This window comes from Sminthopsis crassicaudata, chromosome 5 (genome assembly GCF_048593235.1).
Source record: "Sminthopsis crassicaudata isolate SCR6 chromosome 5, ASM4859323v1, whole genome shotgun sequence".
NCBI classification, from domain to species: domain Eukaryota; kingdom Metazoa; phylum Chordata; class Mammalia; order Dasyuromorphia; family Dasyuridae; genus Sminthopsis; species Sminthopsis crassicaudata.
The window spans coordinates 178,523,835-178,551,759 of record NC_133621.1 but is presented as its reverse complement, the minus strand read 5'-3'; the positions used below and the strand labels follow the sequence as shown (position 1 = coordinate 178,551,759).

Here is a 27,925-nt window from a genome sequence, read left to right as displayed (position 1 = left end):
AAACCCTCCATAGTTTGCTGCATCTTTTTAAATTTTATTATATCACAGTAATCACATGAATATCCTGTTATGGAAATAAATTTCTTTAGTATCCTGCTTTTTTCATTAAAACTCTTGATTTTTGTCAAACATTAGACATTTAAACAACATGTATATATTCATTGCTACAACAAGCTATGTCAGCATTGTCATTTTTTCTTAAGTATCACATCATTCTATTCTCTATTTTTATTACATACCATAAAGGTCTCTAAAATCCTAATGTTCACTTCTTTTTTCTCATTGGAGTAACAGTTAAACAAATAAAGAATACTTTACCTGAGGCAATGTGGTACAGCAGAGAGAGGAAACCAATAAACTTGGAATAAGGAGAAATTAGCTCTAGTTTCAGCTTAGCCAATATTTAGTTGGGGTTTTTTTTTTGTTTGTTTTTTAATTTGTTTCCATTCATTTGTTTAAATGAGGTGAAGGGAAGATAGAGGAAAAGACAGTGATCATTAAGGTCTCTTTCAGCTCTAACATTTTGTGATATTTATTGTTGAATAATTGATCATGGGTTTTTTTTGTTTGTTTATTTTCCCATCATCTCTTTTTAATCACATTTAAATGTCAATTTAAAAAGGCATATGCTTTACTTGGCCAGTCAAATCAATTTTTCTACTTTTAAAAGGATTACATGATTCATTTCATCTTTTTTGGACCACACTTCAAATATAGCAATGATACCCTTGATCAAGGATAAAATGTGCCTATCCAAGTTGATGGGAATTCATTTACTTACTGTCTTACAAATTTAGTGAAAAACTTTTTAAACTTAAAAAGATGATAAAGGTGAAAATTAACAAAGTATCTACTGACCTAAATGTCATAGAAAGAAGCTACAGTGTAGGAACACTTGATTTTGAGATTATCAGAAGTTCACAAGAGAAAAAAAAATCTAAGAAAAGCCAATATGAAATCTAAGATTAAAAAAAAAAGGTGAATACAAATACCCAATATTTAGGCAGTGAACAATTTGTAATATAGACACTAATGTAAACCTGATCTTGTACAATAGACACCATTGAGATTTGGTGGGAGGAAATTCAAAAGCAGATGATAGCTCTGGATAGGTTATAATTTATTAAAAAAAAGTGAGATAGGAGAAAGGTGTTATTATATATTAATGAAGTATATTCCTGAGAAAATTATGAATTGAAGTTGAAATGTGGTTGAGAATATTAGGATAAAGATTAGTGAAGTAACAAGCAAAAAAAAAAGATTTTATTATTAACATATTATAGCTGGCTTATATGGTAAAGAGGATGTAGTTGAGGAGAATAGTATTGTAAACTCAACACGTTTTGACTTCTTTTGAAAATCTTTGTTCTTTTTTGATCCTCTAGCACCTATCCCATTATCTCTGATCTTTCAAAGAGCACCAATATTGTCTTAGATTACTTCAAGAAAAATGATGCTTTATTTTACTTTTCTTTTGCATTTTCACTCCCTAATAAAATTTTTTCCAGAAATTTCTAGTCCAATGATTAGTTATCCATTTGGATGAGAAATTGAAAAAAAAAAGAGTTAATGAAAAGGCAGAAGTATTTATTGTCATTGATAAATCTTCTGAGAATAGTCCTCATATTCTATTGAGCCTACTCTTTTGCCCAGTATAATTTGAAAATATCCCATATTGTCTTTATCTTTCGCTGTCTTCCGTTAATTAAAATTTTTAGTGTCCCTTATGATAACCTTCAGGGATAATGCTTTATTATTCCAATATTATTTTCATTTATTCATCATTAACTGTTCTAAATCTCCTATATGTTTTATAATTTTAAGTTAGATACCACTAATAGGTATGTGTCCCAAAAAACTTTTAAAAGGGGGAATAGACTTGTTTGTACAAAAATATTTATAGTAGCTCTTTTTTGTGATGGCAAAGAATCAGAAAGTGAGGAAATGTACATCAATTAGTAAATGGACTGGAAAAAATTGTGATATATAATTATATTGAATACTATTGTGCTATAAGAAATGCTGAACAGGATGGTTATAGAAAAATTTAGAAAAACTTACATTAACTGAGACAGAATGAAGTGAGTGGAATCAGGAGAACTTTGTACATAATAACAATATTATACAATGACCAATTATAAATGATTTAGCTATTTTCAGTTAATTCATTGATCCAAGGCAATTCCAAAGGGATTATGATGGGAAATGCTATCCACATACAGAGAAAGAACTGGTGATATCTGAATGGACATAGTAGTTTTCCCTTTTTTTTTGTTTTCTTTCACAACATGACTAATATATTCATGTTTGGCATGAATCCACATTTATAACCTATATTAAATTGCTTACTATCTCAGAGAGGCAAAAGTGGAGAAATTGAAGGATTAAATTTGGAACATAAAAGTTTTTTTTAATGTCAAAATGTTTTTGCATATAATTGGAAAAAATAATAAAAAATTTGTAATGCAATGAACTTTCAATTATTCAGTGAAGTTTTAAAGTAATTCCCCTTTCTTCCAATGTCAGAAGATAGATTTTTTTGAGCATTTAAAGAAAAAAAGAATAGACTCTCAATGTCTAGTATTCAATAATAGGAACCAATAAGGGATATGATGTTTTGTGGAATGATTTTCTTTGTTTTGTTCTGTTGTGTGTGTGTGTGTGTGTGTGTGTGTGTGTGTGTGTGTGTGTGTGTGTATCACTCTTCAATAGCAGGCTATTTCTGGAATTCCTCATCTATATTTCCTTTCTTCTCATCTGGTACATACAATATTCAGATGCTTTTGTTTCTGTGCCCATTGATATTAAGCCAGTTGTATTCTAATCAGTACATTTCTTTCAGTATCATCTGGTTTTTGAACATTTTTATAGGAATACATCTTTTTAATATCTAATGCTGTTCATCTCTCTCTTTGCTTGTCATAGCTCCATTGATTTTTTTTCCAGTTAGCCAGATTTATGATATATACCATACTGAAACAATTGAATGTATAAAGACTAAAATAAAATGGGCTTTCCTTTCATGAAGCTTATATTCTTTCAGAAAATAGATATACCTTTCCAGAGACATATTTCTTTTCTAAGCCCCATACTAGAAAGTCTCAAAATTATCTGTAGAATAAATTTATTACTCTTCATCAGAATCTTTAGGCCACTATGCTTGTCACTTCAGCTTTTTAAACTTGAATCTCTAAACCAATGGGTTTTAATCCTTATTCCTTTCTTGGATTTTATACCCTACTACTTTTCTTATTCTTACTTTATAATTATGATCTATGTTGCCTTGCATGATAGAAGTGCATTGGCAGTTTTTATCCTTCCATTTCATTGAAAGATGTATTTGAAAAATTCTAGCAAGATACTTTTTTTAAACCAGTCCATTCTATCCTTAAGAAGGAATCTATCATTCCTTTAATTTATGATAAGAAATCCCATTCTTAATCCAAGGAATCCAAGATGCCTCTCATTATTCCCATTTTACAGATAGAAAGCATTTACAAATAGAAAAGCATTAATGTGAATTTGAACATTCATAATAAAATGTTGTGGAATTATCACTTTATAGAGGGAATATTCATTATATGTCTATTTATGCCTGAACTAGAACTAGATTATATAAAACAAGTTTAAAACTATCTGCCTATAGATTCATCAGATCATAATATTTGTTATTCAGATTTTTAGTTTAAAGCTTGGTTTTCTTAGTGTTTTAGATGAAGAGTTGAAGACTTTGAAATTTTGATTTATGACCTTAATAAATGTATCTTCATCTTTTAAATGCACATAATGCACAAAACATTTTTAAAAATAGAATCACATGTCAATAAAACATTTTCTTCTCTGATCTTTATAGCCAGATAAGCCTATTCTTGCTCCAGAGCCTCTTGTCATGGATAACTTGGACTCGATAATGGAAAAACTAAATACTTGGAATTTCCCAATCTTTGATTTGGTGGAAAAGATAGGGAAAAAATGTGGCCGAATTCTGAGTCAGGTAAGAAAATAATAGCTAGCATAATAGCTAGCATTAATATAGTCATTTCAAATTGAAATATTCTGTATGCATGTTATTTTATTTTGATCCTCCCAACAACTCTGTAAAATAGGTACATTTTATTGTCTCCATTTTACAGATGAAGTAATTAAGGTAAAAAAAGATTAAATCACTTTCCCAGGGTCACCCAGCTAGTAACTGTGACAGAATTCTATTTCAAATCTTCCTAATCCCAAGTCCTCCCACCTACTTGCTTCATTTGAACATATGGGTTTATGCTCATTCCTCAAAATATGCAGTCCTTACAGCCAGAAAAAAGCTTATAAAATAATAATTGCTCATTAAAAGAATTAATAATTTTTTTTGGAGGACATCCCAAATCTTCTGACTCGGCCTTTAGTAGATGATGGCGGCTTTTTTCATCCTTAAAGGATAAACAAATAATGCAACAGACCCAATATCTAAGAAGTGCCTACACGGTAATTCTCAAATTGATTTTTGTCAAATTTTCTCATAAATCTAAACCTGAGTTTTCGGGAATCTAGATTTTGTGTGGCAGAGCATTTTATGATGACCTTCTAGTATTCCTACAATGGAATTCCATGATCTGGTTCACTTCAGTTCAATAGACATTTTATGTCAGGTCTGTATATTATTATGTGTAATATATTACTATCACAATATATCAATTTGTCATTCTTGTGGACCTGGGATTTCAGTTGTGTAGAGAAAATCTAATGTGGAAAGTGTTGATGCAGAACTCTCTGGTACATTGAGTGATTAAGTGATCTGTCCTTACTCATAGCTATTCTGTGTATTTCAGAATGTGCATTCATATGCATGTTCATCTGATATGTATATATCTCCACATAATAGGTAGTATAGCAGCAAATTCTGCAATATCCATTATGGTGGGAGTAGTTGTAATATGTGGACTAGCTCTCTGGAGGATCTTGGTACCAGGCTGAATTCTTAATCTTAGAAGAGTTGTGAAGAGACAGGACTCACATGGATAGTTAAACATGGAGTCCCTTTATTCAAAATTCTTTCAGCCTTATATACCCTAATATCTTTACATAACTATAACACATTACACATGTGCTAACTATGTACTATGCATACGGGACCACATAAACAACTTGCTATTGTGTATAAATGTCTCTTTGCCCCTTAATATCACTCTGCTTTAATTACAGCACAGGTTGTCACTGCCTCCTGACTTCTCAGGAAGGTTGAAAGCCCTTATGGGGAGATAGAAAGAGGAACCAGACACTGTCAGCAGGGTTCCTTTTACTGGAATAAAGGGTCTTATACCTTGCCCAGGGTTCCCCACTATCTATGGCCCTCTACAAGTAACAAAAGAAATTTAAGGGCTCAAGTGATAATTTTGGCTCTCTTTTGGTAATTACAATGTTTTGTAGTTTTCCAAATAATTTTATTTTCATTTTATAATTTTTGTGAATAGCAAAAATTAACATACCTGCCATGACATTTTAAAAATGTAACAGAGAAACTGTTATATGCCTAAAATTGAGCAGAAATTCATTAGATAACTTAATGAACTAATGTCTTTATGAATTTGGTCAAAATGACATAACATATAATAGTCAAGGGCATTTTACTCTATCATACCAAAATTTTTGAGGTCAACAAACAATAATTATAATAGGTTATTAAAACTTTACATCTTTCAACTAATTATATAAGATATGGCCTACCATGAAATATGTTATGAAGGGCTCTTATTTGCTACTACTAATTTCAAAAATTGTGCCTTTAATATATATGTGTATTTTTTTTCAAAAACAATTAATGTAAACCAGAAATGAGATATGTAGGTCTTTAGCATTGAAGTTTCCCAGTTATCTTTTCAAGTAATTAAAAAGATTCTGAGATTTTTTTCAGTGCCTTTGGCAACTTTATCTTCCTTAAAATTCCTCATGAATACATTTCTGAATATCCTCATATTGTTACCTCAGTAAATCATTTCTATATACACAGCCTCTAATCCAACCGCTTTTTATATTCTGTTCTCAAAAATGCCTTTTCTTTCTCTATAAATATATCTGAGACTAGAAAATTAAAAGTGAAATGTGGTGACTCTACTGTCCTTGAAAGTGATAAAATATTCATCAAAAACTCAAATCATTTCCATCTTTCTCTTGTTTGACATTCAACTTCAGGTTTATGCCTAAATGCTCTCAGGATGATTTTGCTTAGCTGGGTCTTTTGTTAGGCTTTCTTTTATATGGTTTTAACACCTGCTACTTATTTCCATTTTATGCTTAGGTAAAATTGTTCATAATATTCCACTATCTTTCTCCATAAGATTTTTTAAATCATAAACTTTGTTTATAAACTTTCTAGTCTGTCACCATATTCTTTTGTTGCAGCGTTCTCTTCTTTATAAGTCAGAGCAGTTGCTGACTAAAGCAGTTTGCAGGCTTTGTTAGCATTTAGTTCACTTTGTAATAGGTTTCTCTGTCCTTTCTTCTATCCATATTCAATTTTTGTATCAATAATTTGCCTAAATAACTGAAGTTGGAGTTATTTTAATTGTATGCCACATCTTTTCCTAACTTTTATTCTTCTAGCATTGTATCAAACATAATATTTGCTCTGATAAGTCAGAAATCTAACTGAATCCAGACAGCCTATTCAGGATTTTTCCCCTCATCTGTAATAAATCATTTCCTATTCATTTAAATGCATTTTTTTGTGTGTCATGATTTAATATTTGCCATTCTCGGCATCTCTTTTTTTTTATTATATATATATATATATATATATATATATATATATATATATATATATATATATATATATATATATATATATTATAATATTATCCCTTGTATTCATTTTTCCAAATTACCCCCCCTCCCTCTATTCCCTCCCCCCGACGACAGGCAATACCATACATTTTACATGTGTTACAATATAATCTAGGTACAATATATGTGTGCGAATATCATTTTCTTGTTGCACAATAAACATTAGAATCGGAAGGTACATGCAACCTGGGCAGACAGATATTAGTGCTAACAATTTTCATTCCCCTCCCAGTGTTTCTTCTCTGGGTGTAGCTACCTCTGTCCATCATTGATCAACTGGAAGTGAGTTGGATCTTCTTTATGTTGAAGATTTCCACTTCCATCAGAATACATCCTCATACAGTATTGTTGTTGAAGTGTACAGTGATCTTCTGGTTCTGCTCATTTCACTCAGCATCAGTTGATTTAAGTCTCTCCAGGCCTCTCTATATTCCTCCTGCTGGTCATTTCTTACCGAGCAATAATATTCCATAACCTTCATATACCACAATTTACCCAACCATTCTCCAACTGATGGACATCCATTCATCTTCCAGTTTCTAGCTACAACAAAAAGAGCTGCCACAAACATTTTGGCACATATATGTCTCTTTCCGCTCTTTAGTATTTCTTTGGGATATAATCCCAGTAGTAGCGCTGCTGGGTCAAAGGGTATGCACAGTTTGATAACTTTTTGGGCATAATTCCAGATTGCTCTCCAGAATGGCCGGATTCTTTCACAACTCCACCAGCAATGTATTAGTGTCCCAATTTCCCCACATCCCCTCCAACATTTGTCATTATTTGTTCCTGTCATCTTAGCCAATCTGACAGGTGTGTAGTGGTATCTCAGAGTGGTCTTAATTTGCATTTCTCTGATCAGTAGTGATTTGGAACACTCTTTCATGTGAGTGGATATAGTTTCAATTTCTTCCTCTGAGAATTGTCTGTTCATATCCTTTGACCATTTATCAATTGGAGAATGGTTCGGTTTCTTATAAATTATGGTCAGTTCTCTATATATTTTGGAAATGAGACCTTTGTCAGAACCTTTGTTTTTAAAAATATTTTCCCAATTTGTTACTTCCCTTCTAATCTTGTTTGCATTAGTATTATTTGTACAGAAACTTTTTAGTTTGATGTAATCAAAATCTTCTATTTTGTGATCAATAATGATCTCTAGTTCTCCTCTGGTCATAAATTCCTTCCTCCTCCACAAGTCTGAGAGGTAGATTATCCTCTGTTCCTCTAATCTATTTATTATCTCCCTCTTTATGCCTAAATCATGGACCCATTTTGATCTTATCTTGGTATATGGTGTTAAGTGTGGATCCATATCTAATTTCTGCCATACTAATTTCCAGTTTTCCCAACAGTTTTTTCCGAATAATGAATTTTTATCCCTAATGTTGGAATCTTTGGGTTTGTCAAAGATTAGATTGCTATAGATGTACCCTTTTTTGTCCTTTGTATCTAATCTGTTCCACTGATCTACCGGTCTATTTCGTAGCCAATACCAAATGATTTTGGTGACTGCTGCTATATAATATAGCTTTAGATCAGGTACACTTAGACCACCTTCCTCTGAGTTTTTTTTCATTAGTTCCCTTGCAATTCTTGACCTTTTATTCTTCCATATGAATTTTGTTGTTATTTTTTCTAGGTCATTAAAATAGTTTCTTGGGAGTCTGATTGGTATAGCACTAAATAAATAGATTAGTTTGGGGAGTATTGTCATCTTTATTATATTCGCTCGGCCTATCCAAGAGCACTGAATGTCTTTCCAATTATTTAAATCTGATTTTATTTTTGTGGCAAGTGTTTTGTAATTTTTCTCATATAATTCCTGACTTTTCTTTGGTAGATGGATTCCCAAATATTTTATACTCTCAACATTTGTTTGGAATGGAATTTCTCTTTGTATCTCTTGCTGTTGCATTTTGTTAGTGATATATAAAAATTCGGCATCTCTTTTTTAAAGAAAATATTCATAATATATAAACATGGGGTTTCTCTAGAGTTTACAAATCTCTAGTGTCTCATTTCTTACCCTGATACACTTTTCTGTGTATCTGAATTTTGCCATTTTCATATATTCTCACATTTATATTGAAATAACTCAGTCTCTCTTTCTCTATGAATGCATGTATATGGATAGATATATATTTAGTTTGGCAAAATGTTAATTCTACAGGGGCTTTTAGATCATATGTCCAAGTATATTTTTGGTTGAGTTGTGAATTGGCAAATGTTCCAAATTCCAAAAAACTGAAATTATTCTAAATAGTTACTAAATTCTAAATGCCCTTTGGAGCTGTAAATACTTATATAAGTACTTATAGACACTAAAGAAGTCACTAGAGAAGAATATTTATAGGAGCTTTTTGTGTGGAACAAAGATGAATACTAATAGATTGGAGAATGACTAAACAAATTATGATGTATGAATTAATAGAATATTATTACAACCTGAAAATAATGAATTTGAAGAAACAGTGCAACTTGAAAAAATTTATGATAACCACAAAGAACAGTGATACAAGGAGGACATTTTACAAAATGTAAAGGAAAAACAGCATTGAAAGATGACAAAACTTTAATAAATATGATGAATTCTGATGTCTCAATGGTGAAGCATGTCCTCCTCTGTTTGAAGGGTGAAAAGTATTATAAGTAAAATAAGATATTTGTTGTCATATGTGGCCAATATATTGCATTGTTTTACATAATAATGTGTTGAAAGGAAGAATAGTAGAATGAACCAGTGGGAAGTGACAAATTTCTTTTTCAAAGAATACAAATAAAATTTTGAGAACCAACTAAGCAAAATCATTCTGAGAGAATTTAAAGATGAAGTGTGAAAATAAAACAGCCAACAGATGGAAAATGGGAAAGATTCATGAAGATTCTTATAACAAACTCTTTTTGCCATCACTGACAGAGGAGTCACCACATTTGGAATCTAACATCACAATCACCAATATGCTGCATGAGAAAGTGGAAATAGTGTTGAAGAATGCAAACATGGGAGAAACAGCTGTTCTATACCATGTATACACAGAAGAGGTCCATGATGGAAAAAGCACAATTTTGAGGGAATTGAGGGATCAACTTTAAAGGTAAACAAAAGATGGGAGGATACCAAAAGCTTGGAAAAAAACTAGAACAACAATATTTACCAAAAGAGAAGCTTATGAAATTGAATATCGATAATTATTGACTTATATGTCCTCTTTCTTATTTCTCCAAAATATTATAAAAATAATAAACACATCAAAGACATCTTTGATGGACATTTAAGAAGTTAGGTTTTCACAAATGATATTCCATATAAGACCACATCTTTGCAATCATATATTTGATTGAAAGATACAGAATACACCAAATTGAATTGTGAGCATTCTTTCTTGAATATAAAGAAACATTTGACATGGTATAGCAAAATGTTGTTTTACAGCTTGCCCTGTAGAATGGCATCTCCTATGTATATCTCAAAATAATTAAGATTTATGCAAAGATAAAATATAAGAAAATATTGTCCAATTTTATTATGAAAAACAAAGACATAAATCTGACATCCACTACAGAGCACAAATTGACCAGTTTCCCTACAAATGGTGAAGTTATCCAGAAGCTCCTATTTATGGATGGTATTGTGATGATTATATTAAACTCTGGAACATTGCAGAGGCTCCTAAATGAAATCCACAATCACTCAAAGAATTCAACCTATCTACTAATGAAAAACTGAAAGAATGAAGAATGGCTTTTATCCACATTATGATGTAAAAACTTAGAGTGCTATTCCATATGCATGAACACATATACAAAGAGAACAACCTTTATTACTTTTGGGAAATTTTTGCATGCTTTTAATGATACCATCCTTTTCCTGAGAGATGTCTCTTTTTCATAAAAAGCAGTTTTCTTATGATACTACAAACTACAAAATACTATAATCCCTGAAGAATTAAAGGACAAGAGCACCCAAATGTCATGAAGAGATGTGGTAGATGTGCAAAGTTTGTGATATATAACTAAAGGAAATCATACAGAAATAGTATAAAGGGAGATATATATGATTAAAAATAAATTGAACAGTTTATATGACAAAAGGAAGAATGCTGTATTGGTATCTTCACATGTCAAAATATCCTGAAGAAATTCTCCCCCTCAACACTGGGTGAACCTTTTGTGGAAGATTTATAGAAGTACATAGATTAAAAATCTCCCAAGATTGCAAAGCATGAAGGGTTTGCAATCCTCACTGTTGAGGTATCATCATTATAAAGAACATAAATCCATCAAAATATTAAAGTCATCCTAGAAAATAAGAAGTTATGAAATAATTAATTATTTGATAAGTGTTATTGGGAAAGTTGGTTAGCAAATCAGTGAAAAATGGATTCAGAACCAAAAATCACATCTAAATACAATTCGTATAGAAGATAGACTTATAAAATGTTTCCTCATACATGACATCCATCTCCCAATCTCCCTACATTTGCAAATTTTTTTAAAGAATCAATGAATGATGAATTATACCATTTGAATGAATGCCTACATTAATAAGATCATAAATTCATTTATATATGAGCACAATAAAAGTTCGTTAGGAGTGACTGTTATGACATAGCAGCCACTAAGTGATCTTGAAGCTTTACTCCTGATAGTAATTTTCTGCCAATCTTCAGCATGTATAGCTCTTTCCTTATTTGTCCTCACCTTTTTCATTTCTCTACTTCTTTTCTTATTTCTTCAATATTATTTTCTTTTTCTTTTTTCTTTTGATTATATATAAAACCACAAATATTAGTACTGACTAGTAGTGCTCACTGCTAAAGAGTTGCCTAAGGCAGAATTAGGTGATAGAATTAAGAAGACATTTGGAGAAGGAGAAAAATCCAATATCTAGCTCAGTATTCATAATAGGCAAAATGTTTTAAGGAACAAATTATTAATTATTTTTAATTATTATTATTACTAGAAATAAAAAATGAAATTATTTTAAATGTCCTTATTAAAATGAGATCAGAATAAATTTCTTTATTTTTTATTGCATTCTCCAACTCCCTGAATTAACTTTCTTCTTTTACATGTTCCATATTTCCATATTCAATCCATTTTTTTGGATATGTTCTATCAAAAATTGATCTCCTTTAATTCTTTGTTTCTCTCTTTCCTAAATGGAGTAGAAAGTAGGAAGGGGCCAGTAGCACTCCTCACCCCTACTCTAGGAGAGTGACATCGACCTCTTTCAGTATATTGCCAGGGAAAAAACAAAACAAAACAAAACAAAACAGCCTGTAGTTAAGCCTCACCAATGTACTAGTCTACTCCTGATGATTTCTGACTAGTTAATTCCAGTGTTCATCAGCCTGCAACAACAATTCACAAGAGTCCCAGAGAAAAAATAACAGACATCCAGTGGTCTGGATCCTGACTCCTATCCGTCCTTCACACAAAAAATGAAAAAATGTTTTCTCTTTGATTTTTCATTCCTAGAAATATAAATGTCAAGGATACATATGCATATCAGTACCAAACCTAAAACTATATTATAAAACAGTAATCATCAAAACCACTTGGTACTGGCTAAGAAACAGAGTTGTAGATCAGTGGAATTGATTTGATAAACACCACACAATTATCAAGACCTATAGCAATCTAGTATTTGATAAATTTTCAAACTTCACATTCTGGAATAAGAACTCCCTTTTGGACAAAAGTTGTTGGGAAAACTGGAAAATAATATGGCAGAAACTCAGCATTGACCTAGCTCTCATGCCCCATACCAAAATAAGGTCAAAATGCCCATGATTTGGGCATAAAGGATGATACCATAAACAAATTAGAAGAGAAAGGGATAATTTGCCTATCAGATCTTTGGAAAAGGGAAGAATTTATGACCAAAGAAGAAGTAGATAACATTATAAAAGGCAAAATGGATAGGTTTGATTACATTATATTAAAAAGTTTTTGCACAAATAAAACCAACAGAAATAAGATTAAAAGGGAAGTATAAAGCTGGGAAAAAATCTTAACAGCCAGTATTTCTGATAAAGATCCCATTTCTAAAATAAAGAACTATGTCACATTTATAAGAATACAAATCATTCCCCAATTGCTAAATGGTCAAAGGATATAAACAGGCAATTTTCAGGTGATAAAATTAAAGCCATTTATAGTTACATGGAAAATTTCTCTAAATCACTATTGATTAGAGTAATACAAATTAAAACATCTCTGAGGCACCATCTCAGATTGGCTAAGATAAAAGGAAAAGATGATAAATGTTGGAGGAGATGTGGGAAAACTGGGACATGAATGCATTGTTGATGGAGTTGTGAAATGATCCAACAATTCTGGAGAGCAATCTGGAACTGTGCCTGAAGGGCTATCAAACTGTATATACCATTTTTCCCACCAGTGTCATTACTGGGTCTGTATCCCAAGGAAATCATAAAGAAGGGAAAAGGACCCACATGTGCAAAAATGTTTGTAGCAACTCTATTTGTGGCAGCAAAAATTGGAAAATGAATAGATGTCCATCAATTGGAGAATGGTTGAACAAGTTGTGGAATATAAAGGTAATGATTCTTATTGTTATTTAAAAATGATGAAAAAGCTCATTTCAGAAAGATTTACATGAACTGATTCTGAGCAAAACAAGCAGAACCAGAAATACATTGTAGAAAATAGTAGCAAGAATGTATGATAATCAACTATGAAAGTCTTGCTTCTTGTCAGTTCAGTATCCAAAGCAGTCTCAATAGAGACTCAATAGAGATGCCTCCTGCATCCAGAAGAAGAACTAAAGAAACGGAATGTAAAAATACATATATTATGTTCATTTATCTCTTTATTTTTGTTTGTTTGTTTCTTTTGTGTTAGTTGATCATCACTGCAACATATACAATAATCTCCCAGTTCTTTTAATTTCAATTTGAGCTACTTCACATAGGTCTTGTTATGTTTTTCCCCTTTAAATCAATCCCAATATCATTTCTTAAATCACAGTAGTAATCTGACACAGTCATATACCATAACTTGTTTAGTCATTCCCCAATGATGAGCATCCCCTCAATTTCTAATTCTTTGCCAATACAAAATAGTTGCTATTAGTATATTTGAACTTATAATTCCTTTTCTTTTTCCTTTGATGCCTTTGGGATATTCCTATAGAATTTCTGTTAGGTTAAAGAGAAGAAACAGTTGTTTTTTTTTTTTTTTATATAGCCCAGGGGCAAAGTTTCGAAGTGTTTTCCAGAATGAAGTCCAGAATGGACCAGTTCTCCAAAATGGACCAGTTCACAACTCTATCAATAATTCATTAATGTGTACCTATTTTTCCCTTATCTTTTACAGCATAAATCACTTTTGAGAAATCTGAGGTGGCAGCTCTGATGTCTTATGTGCCTTTTTCTGATTAGTATTAATTTAGATTCTAGAGCATTTTAAATCAGACTATAGTTTTGCTTTCTTTCCTTGAAAATTATTCTTTATGTCTTCTGACCATGACTCACCTCAATACTTGCTATATATTTATCTATATATATCTATATATATAGATCTATCTATCTATATATAGATAGATAGATCTATATATATATCACCCTCCCTTGTCTATGGCAGAATAGAAGGGCTTCTTCTTCTCCTTCTTCTTCTTTTTCTTCTTCTTCTTTTTTTTTTTTTTTTACTGCGAACCCTTTGTCACCCAAGAAAATTTTTATGCAAGTCCAGATATAAAGGTATATAAAATAGCAAATCAAATCAAACATTTACTAATAGAAATAATCAAGAAATTTATTTTCAAACAATTCTTTGATATACATATAATGTTGTCTTTTATTAAAAATGAAAGCAAATTTGCATACTAATGAGAGAAATAGTTATTTTTACATACACATATTGGTAGAATGAATATTTGATACATTTTACTCTTAGTAAATTTTTTGCAACCCCCACATTGGTTTTGATCATTGTTTCCCTTAAGTTGCTCTCCCTTTTATCAACCACTCCTATCTCTCAGGTATTTATATTTATATTTTTCTATATCAAATGCATGTTCATATGTGAGTGCACACAATGTATGTGTGCAGTCTTCCTTCTTTCAATCAATTCTGATAAAAGTAAGGTTTAGGAATTGCCTACATCTCCATACATTCTGCCTTGTACTTTTATGTGAGAAAATTTGCCGCATTCTGTCTTTCCCTTTCCCCTTCTACTAATGTATCTCTCTTTCTTACCCCTTGATTGTTTTAGTTTTAGTTTAGTTTAGTTTTGTTTTTTTAGAAAATTTGAATATAACAAATTCACAGCCCTGCCCTCCCTCTATGAAAATTCCTTGTTGGTGAACTAATAATAATAAAGTTCTTAGGAGTTAAATGTATCATCTTTCTATATAATGATCTAAACAGTTTAGCTTTACTGGGTTATTGATTATTATTTTTGATGTTTATTTATTCAAGCTTTTCTTGAGTCTTATGTTAAAATGCTTACATTTCTATTCAGGTATTTTTTCATCAGGGATGCTTGAAAGTCTTCAATTTAATTAAATTTTTTCCCTGAAAGATTAAACTTCATTTTTCTGGGTAGTTTATTCTTGGTTGTAATCCTAACTCCTTTGCCTTCTGAAATATTAGATTCTAAGCCTTCCATTCTTTAATATGGCAACCACTAAATCTTGTGTTATCCTGACTGTGGCTCCATGGTATTTGACTTGTTTCTTTCTAGCTACTTAAAGTATTTTCTCTTTGACTTGGGAGCTCTGGAATTTGGCTATAATATACCTGGGCATTTTCATTTTGGAATTTCAGGAGGTGAGCAGCAAATTCTTTCCATTTCTATTTTACTCTGTGTATCTAAAACATCAGATTGGACAATTTCTTGGAATAAAAATGTACTGGCTTTTTAAAAATGGCTTTCAGGGAGTTCAATAATTATTCAATTACATCTCCTGTATCTATTTTCTAAGTCAGTTGTTTTCCAATGAGATATTTCACATTTTCTTCTTTTTTCTTCTGACTTTATTTTATTGTTTCTTGATGTCTCATGAAATCATTAACTTTCATTTACCCAATTTTCATTTTTAAAGAAATATTGATTTCATAAGGATTTTGTACTTCTTATCCCCTCCCCCTTTGACCAGTTCTGCTTGTAAGGAGTTCTTTCCTTCAATGTATTTTTGTGCTTCTTTTTACCATTAAGACAATTCTGGTATTGAAGGTGTTATTTACATTAGAAATTTTTTTTGTGTATGTCCTTTTAGTGAGCCTTCTTTTGGCTCTTTTTATATTCTTATCTTCTTTTGAATTTGTCTTGGAATCTTCTGCCAGTATAGGAGCTTGTTATGCCAAAAAAAATTTATGCTTTTGTTTGCTAATCTTTTTCTGGTCTAATTCTTGACTTTGATCTTTATGTCAAAATTGGGCTCTGTTCACTTGGTATGTGCTTAGTTATTTTCATATTTGACTCATCCTGACCTTATTTGGGGTCTTCTTGACAAAGATACTAAGGATATATATTAATATTCAAATATAAACCCAGAAAAATACCATTGTTCACTGGAATAGACTTGGTCCTGAGAAGATTGTTAGTGGGATGGGAATCCTTTCTCCAGGATTCCTCAGGATAGAGGCATATGGGAGTTCCTTGTGCTTGTACTTGACTTGAGAAAGAGAACCAGAAAATAGATTTTCTCCAGATAAACAAATAGTATCAAAGACACTGAAACAACTTTTTCAGAGGCTCCCAAAATAATCGGACATGTACATCACTGCTGGACTTGGGAAAGTAATCTCAACTTTCAAGGTTTTTTCATGGATAAATATGAATTCAGTAATTCTCAAGTTCAAAATCTAGAGAGTTTTGGGAATCTAGGTCTCTAGAGAAAGGAGATTTTCTGACTCAACAATATTTTTTCGGGGAAAAAAAAAACATTGCTAGTTTATTTCCTGAACACTGTCCTAATTGAATGGCAAAATCATTTATCCAGATAGGTTGAGCCTGTTGGGAAAAGAATTGCCGTTTAACTTCCTCAAACATGTTTTCTATCTGAGGGGAGCCAAGAGGTAATACATGAACCAAAAAGAAAATGCAATTGTCTTTAAAGTCCCCTTTGGGATTGGACCTTGTACATGAGGACCTATGTTTTTCTAGAAGGGTCCTGAGCTTTAAGTTAAATAAGGGGAAAAAAGGCTGAACAGCTACTTCTGAAGGTAAGAAATTCTCATCCTTAGAAACCTTTGAGCACAGACTGGATTGCTGCTTTTGCTGGCATGTTATAATAATCCTTGGTCACAGACAAGTTAGATCCCTCCCAAATTGAAGATGCTATGACTCTTTATAACAACAATAGACAATTCAGTCCTCTAAGTTCACAATGTACTAGTTTACTATATAAATAAATAATAATGCAATATTATTTACTAATGGTAGCCTTTCTATTCTTTCTGAAAATACTGGAAGTTCTTTATATTAAGAGACTTATTAGACTTTTTTGAAACTCAAATGGTCTCAAACAATGCAAGCTAGACAATAGGTATCCACCAAAAATCTAATTAATTCTATTAATGAAGCCTCTGATGGTAATGAATTAAATTATTTAATGAGAGATGCCCATTTTCATTTATAATTTTAGACCTGTGCTATGGCATTTTTATAGCATCTTGTCCTTCCTTTCTTTAGGTATCATACAGACTTTTTGAAGACATGGGACTCTTTGAAACTTTTAAAATTCCTGTAAGAGAATTTATGAATTATTTTCATGCCTTGGAGAATGGTTATCGGGATATTCCTTGTAAGTATACCTAGTTATGGCAGTTGAAAATAAGATTTCCAATTTCCAACTGTTACATTTGAATCTATAAATAATTAACGACAATAAAATATGCTAGATTTTTCCTTAGCAATAATATCACAAGAATATATAAAGGCTCTGTGATTTCATTTGTGTGAGGATTTCTACATGTGGGATTTTCCTCCAAAAATGCTACTCAAAGATTAGACATAGGGTATCTATGTAGAAATAGTTAGGTTAGTCCCAGATCTTTAGATTTTCAGAATTGTTTTCTTTAGAATGATGTTTTTACTATATGAATTAGAACCACTGATTAACTTTTTCTTTTGTAAAATAATTCTTAAAGTTTTATGTTTTGAATTATATCTGGTATAATTTTTATTTAAAAAAAAGTAAAATTAGATACAGAGGAAGTTAAAAAATAATTATCAAACTGTGCATACCCGTTGATCCAGAAGTGTTTTAATGATATTATTGTTAGTCCTTTATTCTCAATGAGGACAAATGACATCAAGATGATTTTCTGACATACAAGTAAATTGGATTTTTGTGAGGCAGGACTGTGCAAAATAATTGGCCTCTCTGTCTTCTCCAGAATCATCTTTGTCCAATGGTGAGACATGGGCCAGGATAATTGGAGATGGCCCTGGATATAATGGGAGACCTTGGCTTTTTTAAGCCAAAGGCTTTTCCATGTCTCAATTTGTCTGAGACAAAAATCATTCAGTGATTAAAGGCTATGTAAGAATTGAGGCAAAAATTCTGGAAAGCAATTTGGAACTATGCCCAAAGGGTTATCAAAGTGTGTATACCCTTTGCTCCAGCAGTATTTCTACTGGAAATTTCTATATCCCAAAGAGATCTTAAGTGAGGGAAAGGGATCCACATGTGAAAAAATGTTTGTGGCAGCCCTTTTCAGTGTCAAGAAACTAGAAACTGAGTAGATGCCTATCAGCTGGAGAATGGCTGAATAAGTTATGGTATATGAATGTTATGGAATATTATTGTTCTGTAAGAAACAACCAGCAGGATGATTTCAGAGAGGCCTGGAGAGACTTATATGAACTGATGCTGAGTGAAATGAGAAGAACCAGAAGATCATTGTACACAGCAATAAGAAGACTATACAATGATCAATTCTGATTAACATAGCTCTTTTCCAACAATCAAATGACTGAGGCCACTTCCAATGATCTGGAGATGAAGAGAGCCATCTATACCCAGACAGAGAACTGTGGGAAAGGAATGTGGATCACAACATAACATGCTCACTCTTTTTGTTATTGTTTGCTTGCACTTTATTATGATTCTTTTTTCTGGTTTGATTTGATTTTTCTTGTGTGGCAAGAGAAGTGTATAAATATGTTTAACATATTGGATTCAACATACATTTTAACATATATAATAAAAAAAATTAAAGAAAAGAAAAAAGAATTGAGTCAAAAGATGACCTAGCTTATCTAGTTAAAAGAGTCAGTCTCAGAGGGGAAGACCCTAAGAGAAGTAGAGTTAAGGTCCATCCAAGGTTTAAAAGATAGCCTATCTATCGCATAAGAAGAGTTAAGAAATATTTTAATGACTGTGTCTTGCTGTAGGAGATAAGATCGGAGTAGTCTAAGCTCTATGGGATATCCAGTTCAGAAGGTGTGATGATATAAGAACAGAGTTATAATATTCTGATTTCAAGCTGTATCTATGGTGAAATCAGAAGATTGAACAACCAGTTCCTATTATATGATGCAGTTACTTCTACCTCAACTCACCACCTATATAAATTGGGAAAAACATAGAAAGAAACCTGACTTTAAAGTTAAGTCCTTACTTTACCATTTACTTATCAGTGACCCGAACAGATCACCTATAGTAATTTCTTGATCTTAATTTTTTAAAATGGAGATAATAATGAAACACTTGCTTTTCTGAGTTGTTGTATGGATCAGATGAGGTCATGTATATAAAATATTGTATAAACTTAAAACTTGGAATGACAAATATTGTTAATATTTATTGATAACACACTGATGACCAAGGATTAATGGCTAAGCATAATTTAGTTTTTAGGTGTTCCTATTATAATAGATAGTATTTGAGTCCCCTGAGATGGGTAGTAACATAAGTAGATTTTGGTAGGGAAGGCTGCAAAGATTGAGTAGAAGGAGAGATCCAAATACTGCAGTGAACTTCCCTGAGTCCAATCACAGCCTCACTATGTTGAAAGTTTTTTTTTTTTTTTTTAGCTCAGATAAGAATTGCCAGAGAACATCGAAAGAAGTCAATAAATAAATATATTTCACATAGATGAATAATTAACACATAAATATTTGTTTTTATTATCATTTGGGTTTTCTGTGTCTTAGTTGACTTTAATTTTTACATGGGTTTCCAGTTTACTCAAAAAAAACCTCAACTAAACAATATGAACTTATTTTAATTATGGAAAATATCTCACACTAACTAGTCTACATGTGTTCCTGCAGAATTAAATATAGTTAGTAGTAGGAATTTTAAAGTAAACTTAATATAACTGTTGCTGATTTATGTCCCTTCATGAATCTATTCTAAGAACTCTCATATAATCTTGATCTCTTGTGTGTAATTCTGCATTGAAATCTGAAGGGGAACAAATACCATTGAGAAGATGTGAAATCATCCAAAGTTCAAGAAAGTTCTATAATCTATCTTTTGGTGTGTATTGTACTTGAAGTTGAAGGGGCTTGGCAGGGCAGAGGAAGACAATTCAAGCGTCATGATCACTAAAAAGAGAAAAGTCAAGTTAAAACTGAAGTGGCAGGAAAGAAAGGAACAAGTCTTTTGGGAGATAAGAAGCAATATCAGGGTAACTGACAAAATCCAGAAAGAATGAGAATGAGTGCCAAAAGGGCCAAAACAAAGGAGCAACAGAGAAGAGAAAAAAAGTAAATACAAGATTGTTTAAACAAGCAACAGAAGAGAGCCAAGTATATATTCTTTTCACTAGTGTAAAGAATAAAGCACCCATGCCTTTCCCAAAACACTTTCCTTAATACAAGGAAAAGAAGAAAAAAAAAACCCTTAAATAAAAAGGAAATGAGTTATAGTAGGGAAATTAATGCACAGACATAATGCTTAATATTTTGGTTCCTCTACATTGTATGAAATCAAGGCTCAGAAAAAAAAGCAACAGCTGTTATACAGCTGTGTTTGACAAATGCCTAAATTAGCACCCTGAAACCAAGTTATCTATGATTTGTTTTCAGTGATATCATCCCATGGTGTTCATGTTTCTGATCTAAAGGTCATTGGAAAGGCAAAATATTCTTATAAAAAATAGACCTGAACTAGCTATGTGTATTTTCTAAAGGATGTTTTTAGTATTGTACAGTTATAAATGACATTAGGAATCAAGATCTGATTGATCTTAATTATAACTTAAGGCACAGGAAGATTCTTAGCCATCATAATGTAGTTTGGTAAAAACAAAACAATTAAGATTTTTATCTAGAAGAATTAAATATTAGCCAATAGCTATGCAGACCCATAAGCACTCTAGCTAATCAATGTTATACTTTAATATTGTTTATAGGTCAAAATATGCTTACATTTATGTACTGCTGAATAATTTACATTATTAGTTTTTTTTTAGTTTTTTTAACAAACATTTTAGTTTGTTAACATTTGTGTATTAAATTATCATTTAAGTGGTTACACATCAAAAAAAAAAGATTTTGATAGGGAAAGTAAGTGAAAAAATGAATTTGAATATATAAAAGTGACTAAATAGTCCAAATTCAAGTGGGTTATATCAAAATAAGGAATTCTTGATAGACTCAGAGAGTCCTTAATTTTTTTTCTATTAAATTTGTAAGCAAGATTAAAAGACTTAAATAAGATTATTATTTAAATCTTCCTTCTCATTGTACTTTCTGTGAAGGATTCTTCTGGAGGAATCTTCTATGCCTCCAAAGTCATATATTGACCCTTTGCTCTCAGTACTTCTGAAATGAAATGAAATAAAGAAAGCTGTTGGATTAAATAATTTCAAAAGGCCCATCTGGCTCTAAATCCTATTATTTTATGACATTTAGCATTTAATGTACTTTTGTATCATTCCTAATATTTTTTATAGGAACATATAAACAATGAAAAATTAAAATTCTGTTCAGAGGAGTATTTTCAGATATGGTCCTCTATGCATAGAATACTTGTGTATTTTTTCCTCTTGTCTATCAATAGAAATTCTTACATTCATACTTATAAGTATGATGCATACTGGTCATTTTTGTTGCTGTAGATGATATAAAATAAAAACGCTTTTGCCCTTTTTGTATTGACTGATTTTTAATTAGACTTGAATTATTTATCCAGTAGATGTCACTCTTGGTCTTTGGACACAAAGAGTGTTAAGACAACATCTATTCATTTGTCCTGGTTGCAGATCTAATGAGATAGGAAGTATTCATATCTTTTTTTTTTTTTTTTTCTTTTACAGATCACAACAGAGTCCATGCCACTGATGTTTTACATGCTGTTTGGTATCTTACTACTCAGCCTATTCCAGGCCTCTCAACTGTGATTAATGACCATGGATCAGCAAGTGATTCAGGTATTTCTTTTTCTCCTATAAGCAATATGAATCTTAGTCAAAAGACTAAGTAAAATTCAAAAATTGCTATCATTTATGTATTTAAGTACTCAAATTAGATTCTTGTTCAATCAGAGTGAAAACAAATAATATTGTTTGAGAATGTGTATATGTGTACATGTGGGAACTGAATGATGAAATTTAAATGATATCTTTTTTTACATCTTTTCTCAGATTCTGACAGTGGAATAACACATGGACACATGGGATATGTATTTTCAAAAATGTATTCAGCAACAGATGATAAATATGGATGCCTGGCTGGCAATATCCCTGCCCTAGAGTTGATGGCTCTCTATGTGGCTGCAGCCATGCATGATTATGATCACCCAGGAAGGACAAATGCTTTTCTGGTTGCAACTAGTGCACCCCAGGTAAATGTCTGCCTCAAAAGTAGAATGATTCCATATCATGAAAGAATCTTTTAAAGATTTATTCATTTCATGTAGCCTAGTTGTCTTGGGAATTAAGTTAATATTCACTACAATGTTTTCACTGTCTCTAGTCATAATCTCATATGCTGTGACTATAGAGACATTTTTTTTTCTGAAACCATTTTCTTCCTCATTTTATAGCACAAAAGTATTCTTTCAAATTTTATGTATATTTATTTACAATGTGGACAATTCAATTGGCCTTTATTGAATTAAAACTTACAAAACATGAAGCATGATTTAAAGCCTGAAAATCCTGAGGCTTCTTCTTGCCATTCTATAATGCTACTCTCTGACATGAAGATATACAAGTTCTTTAATTTATTACTTTTTCATTGAATGTGTGTATAAGAATTGGAAGTAGTTAAAAGACAATGATAAAAATTGCACTCCTCAAGAGAGTTGGTTATTTTTAAGTTATTAGAGAATTAGGATTTTATTGAAGAATTAGGATCTTGATGAAAAAGAATTAGGATGGAATTTAAGAATAATTTTTCACTTACTTAGTGGGGGGGGTTAAAAACAGAGTTGAAACTTTGGAAGAATAGTAGTTTGATCCTGATTTCTTTTTGGATAAACAATACCTTTAAGGGTAAACTTTTGCAGAATTATGATTAGGAATTAAAAAAAAAAATCCATCGAAGCCAGGCCCTTTCCCAAATAGGCCAGTTTTGCTGAAAGGAAATACGATTCAATAACCTTCATGTAAAAATCCATTTTGATAGCACCCTTCTCAAAAAACTTATTTGAGACAGCCCCCTATTGCCCCAATATAATAATACCTTATGTAGTACCTACTTAGGGAGATCAGTGGCACAGTGACATAGAGTGCTGGCTTGGAACCTGGAAAAATGATTTCTAAGTTGACTTCAGGCACTTTCTAGCTATTCATCATAATTGCATATTACAGCTTTTTGCTATTCCACCATTAATGGGCAACCCCTCAATTTTCAAATTTTTGCCACCACATAATGAGCTGCTATATTTTTCAAATGTAAGTACATTTACCTTCACTTTTTAAATAACTTTTTATTTTCAAAACATATGCAAAGATAGGTTAACATTCACCCTTGCAAAATCTTGTTCTAAATTTTTCTCCCTTCCTTCCCACCAGCCCCTTCACCCAGATAGTAAATAATAGGATATAGGTTAAACATGCAAACATATTTACACATTTATCATGCTGCACAAGAAAAAAATCAGATAAAAAAGGGAAAATGAGAGAAAAAAGAGAAAGCAAATAACAAAAAGGGTGATCCACATTCAGTTCTCATGGTCCTCTTTCTGGACACAGATGGCTCTCTTCATCACAAATGTATTGGAATTGGCATGAATCACCTCATTATTGAAAAGAGGCAAGTCCATCAGAGTTGATCATCACATAATCTTCTTCTTGTGTACAATATTCTCTTGGTTCTACTCACTTCACTTAGCATCAGTTCATATAAGTTTCTCCAGATCTTTCTGAAATCAGCCTGCTGATCATTTCATAAAGAAGAGCAATATTCCATCACATTCATATGCCATACCTTATTCAGCCATTCTCCAACTGATGGACATCCATTCAGTTTTCAGTTTCTTGCCACTACAAAAAGGACTGCCACAAACATTTTTGCACATGTGGGTCCCTTTTCCTCCTTTAAAATCTCTTTGGGATTATAAGCTCAGTAGTTACATTGCTGGATCAAACGGTATGCACAATTTGGTATATGTACAATGATCTCCTGGTTCTGCTCATTTCACTTGCATCAGTTCATGTAAGTCTCTTCAAGCTCTCTGAAATCATCCTCCTAATTGTTTATTTTATAATATTCATATAAATTATTCAGCCATTCCCTGACATGTATCTTCTCAGTTTCTAGCTCCTTGCCACTACAAAAAGGGCTGATACAAAAAATTTTTGCATTGTGGATACTTTTCCCTTTTTTATGATCTCTTTGTGGTACAGATCCAGTGAATATATCTACTTTCAAGTTGAAGTTTCACAGATGAGTACATACAGCTATCAGTATTTAACTTTACATTCCTTTTTAATGATCTAATTCCTTTCCAATGAAGAATAAAACATCCAAATAAATCTTTGTCATATGGAATTATTTGTTTAACAGTTCTCAAAAGAGTCTTTCAAGGAAGATTTGAAAAATCACATGTTCACTTATATAGCTTGTAGTTTATCCAAAACATACCTTTAAAATGCTTGAGGCATATAGAGATTAACTGACTTTTGTCTATAATCACATAATTAGGAAAGGCCAATAGTGGAATTTAAACCCAGATCTTTCTGCTTCCAAGTACAAACATCTACCCATTGGCAATTTTTTTTCTGTTACCTTTCTTATACATTGTAAGATCTATGTATTGCCTCTGGAAAGTCCTGAAGTCTAAATAATTTCCTTCAAAATAAATTATATGTAAAATATATGTGTGTCTGGATACATATACATGTTTACCTGGATTTTATACCTAGGCTTTTGAGGTTGCTATATATCTCTGGAATTCTGCCTCTCCCTAGAGGAGAATATAATTCTTCACTTGAGGAGAGCAAAGCCATTAAAGAAAGATTAGCCACTCTTTCCTTCATTCTCTGAGAAGCTTACTGTCCTAGAATTTTATCTGTTGATCTTCTAAATATTTTACATAGAGATACAATTTTCATTTTTAAAAATGTCACTTCCATGATCTCTTTTATGAATCAAGGAATACCCCAAGCTTACATTCACAGATTTAATTCCTTCCTGTCCAATTCCAGATGTACAAAAGTCCATCACAGGCAGTGAATGGTGAATAAACTATCTATCCAATCAAAGATAAATTGGAGGTATACAAGTTAGAATATTCCAGAAAATATACACAAAAATAAAGAGCTCTTTAAATGCAAGTAATATATCAAATCAACCAAGAAAGAGCTTTGTCTTTCACCCAAAGTAAAAATCTCCAAGACAGCAACCTGGCAGTTAGGAATTATCATCTTTTAGTTATGTTCTGCTGTTCTAGAAATGTCAATTTTAATAGTATTTTATTTTTCCAAACATATGTAAAGTTAGTTTTCAACATTTACCTTTGCAAAATCATGTGTTCCAAATTTTCTCTCCTGCTCTTTTCCTTCTCCTCACGACAGCAAGAAATCTGATACACATACAAAAATGAACATACATACAAGCACACATTATATCTCTTTTAAAATTGGAATTCCTTAAGTAGCCTCATTGACTTCTTAAATAATTTCTCCTTTCTTCTACATTGGAATAATTTTTGATTGGTGTTGCCAGATCTGACTCTTGGGTTCATTCATCATGCCTATCACATAAAATCTTATGCTATGGGATACTGCCTGTCTTTTTTTCCCCTGAATTTTAAAATCTACTTTTCTAAAGTTTAGGGTATGTGTTAGAGTATAGTGAATGATTCCTGTGAAATGTACAATTAACTCTCATTTAATATAATTATTTAATCCCAAAGTTCCCTGATTTCATTCTTTGTACCATCCAATATAATTTTATTGTCAAATCAATTGGTCAAATCAATTTCATCAACCATTAATATCATCACTCTGGCACATACATACACATATACTTACACATATGTATTTACATATATGTATGTAGCTTTTTGAGGTTTACAAAGCATTTTATATGTTATCATATTTGATACTTACAACAAACCACATGAGGTAGATATGTTATTATCCTTATTTTTCAATAAGGTAACAAAATTATAGTACGACTTGTAAGTGTCTTACTTCAAATCTGAACTCGGGTCTTTTTGACTTCAGTTCTAGCACTTTATTCACCTAGCTGCACTGTTTCCTGTTCAGTCAGAACGCAATCTGAAATATTTGCAATTATCCCTTTACCATCTGAATCATTAAATACATACAGAGATAGTTTTCCTTTGCAAAATCTTGTGTTCTAAATTTTTCTCCCTCTTCTGTCCTCTCTTCTCTCCTCAAGCAGTCTGATATAGGTTAAACATGTGCAATTCTTCTAAACATATTTCCATATTCATCACTCTGAGCAAAAAAAAAAATCAGATCAAAAGGAAAAATAACTATAAGAAAAAACAAGCAAACAAACAACAAGATGAAAATATTATACTTTTGATCCACATTCAATTCTCTTTCTGGAAGTAGATGGCACTTTCTATTCAAAGTCTATTAGAATGGCCTTGAATCACCTCATTGTTGAAAAGAGCCAAGTCCATCAGAGTTGAGCATCACATAATCTTCTTACTGTATGCAAGATTCTCTTGGTTCTGCTAACTTCATTTAGCATCGGTTCTTGTAAGTTTTTCTATGTTTTTTCCTGAAATCAGTCTGCTTATCATTTCTTATAGAACAATAATATTCCACTACATTCATATAGCATAATTCCTCCAGTGAAGGGTGTCTACTTAATTTCCATTTCCGTGCCACTACAGAAAGGGCTGCTATAAACAGTTTTGTGAATGTGGGTCCTTTTCCTTCTATTATGATTTCTTAGGGATAGAAACCCAGTAGAGATACTGCTGGATCAAAGGGTATACACAATTTTATAGCCTGATCGGCATAGTTTCAAATTGCTCTCCAGAGTGGGTTGGATCATTTCACAAATGCACCAGCAATGCATTAGTGTTCCAGTTTTCCCAAATATACACTTATATGCTATATATCATCTGCAAAAGCTGATAATTTTGTTTTTACATTACATTATTATTCAATACTTTATATAGAGGTTAACTTTATCAATAAGATAATTAAAAGAAATTGAAGGAATTAGAATAGTGATGGATTTTTGCTTAAGAAAAGTGAAATTGAACTATAACAGTGGTGAAAATAGCCAACCTTGTTTCTCTCCTCATCTTATTGGAAATGCTCGTCCCCATTATATAAAATGTTTGCTCTTGCTTTTAGATAGATGCTACATCTAGAAATATAAAATTTCCCCTAAGAAGTGATTTGACTGCATACCATAAGCTTTGGTATGTGGTCTCATTATGTCATTCTCTTGAAATTATCCATTGTGTCTATGATTTATTGCTTCACCCATTCATTTTTCAGCATTAGATTATGCATTTCCAATTAATTTTTGGTTTATTTTCCCATGAATCTTTATTATATGCAAGTTTTATTGCATTGTGATATGAAAATGATATATTTACTATTTCTGCCTTTTTGTATTTGTTTTTGAGGTTTTTGAGCTGCAATACATGGTAAATTTTTGTGTAGACACCATGCACAACTGAGAAAAAGGTATATTCCTTTCTGTCACCATTCAAATTTCTCCA

General features: G+C 31.7%; 1 protein-coding gene across 3 annotated transcripts in view; it reads left to right on the top strand.

The window, feature by feature from the left end:
- The window catches only part of PDE3A (phosphodiesterase 3A), a 333,660-nt gene that overhangs the window by 270,158 nt on the left and 35,577 nt on the right, over nucleotides 1–27,925 (top strand). For all 3 annotated transcript variants that reach the window (XM_074268890.1, XM_074268889.1, XM_074268891.1), the window contains 4 exons: nucleotides 3,854–3,994; nucleotides 17,497–17,608; nucleotides 22,077–22,190; nucleotides 22,404–22,603. In XM_074268890.1, coding sequence (XP_074124991.1) covers nucleotides 3,854–3,994; nucleotides 17,497–17,608; nucleotides 22,077–22,190; nucleotides 22,404–22,603 — 567 coding nt within the window. The remainder of the gene's footprint in view (nucleotides 1–3,853; nucleotides 3,995–17,496; nucleotides 17,609–22,076; nucleotides 22,191–22,403; nucleotides 22,604–27,925) is intronic.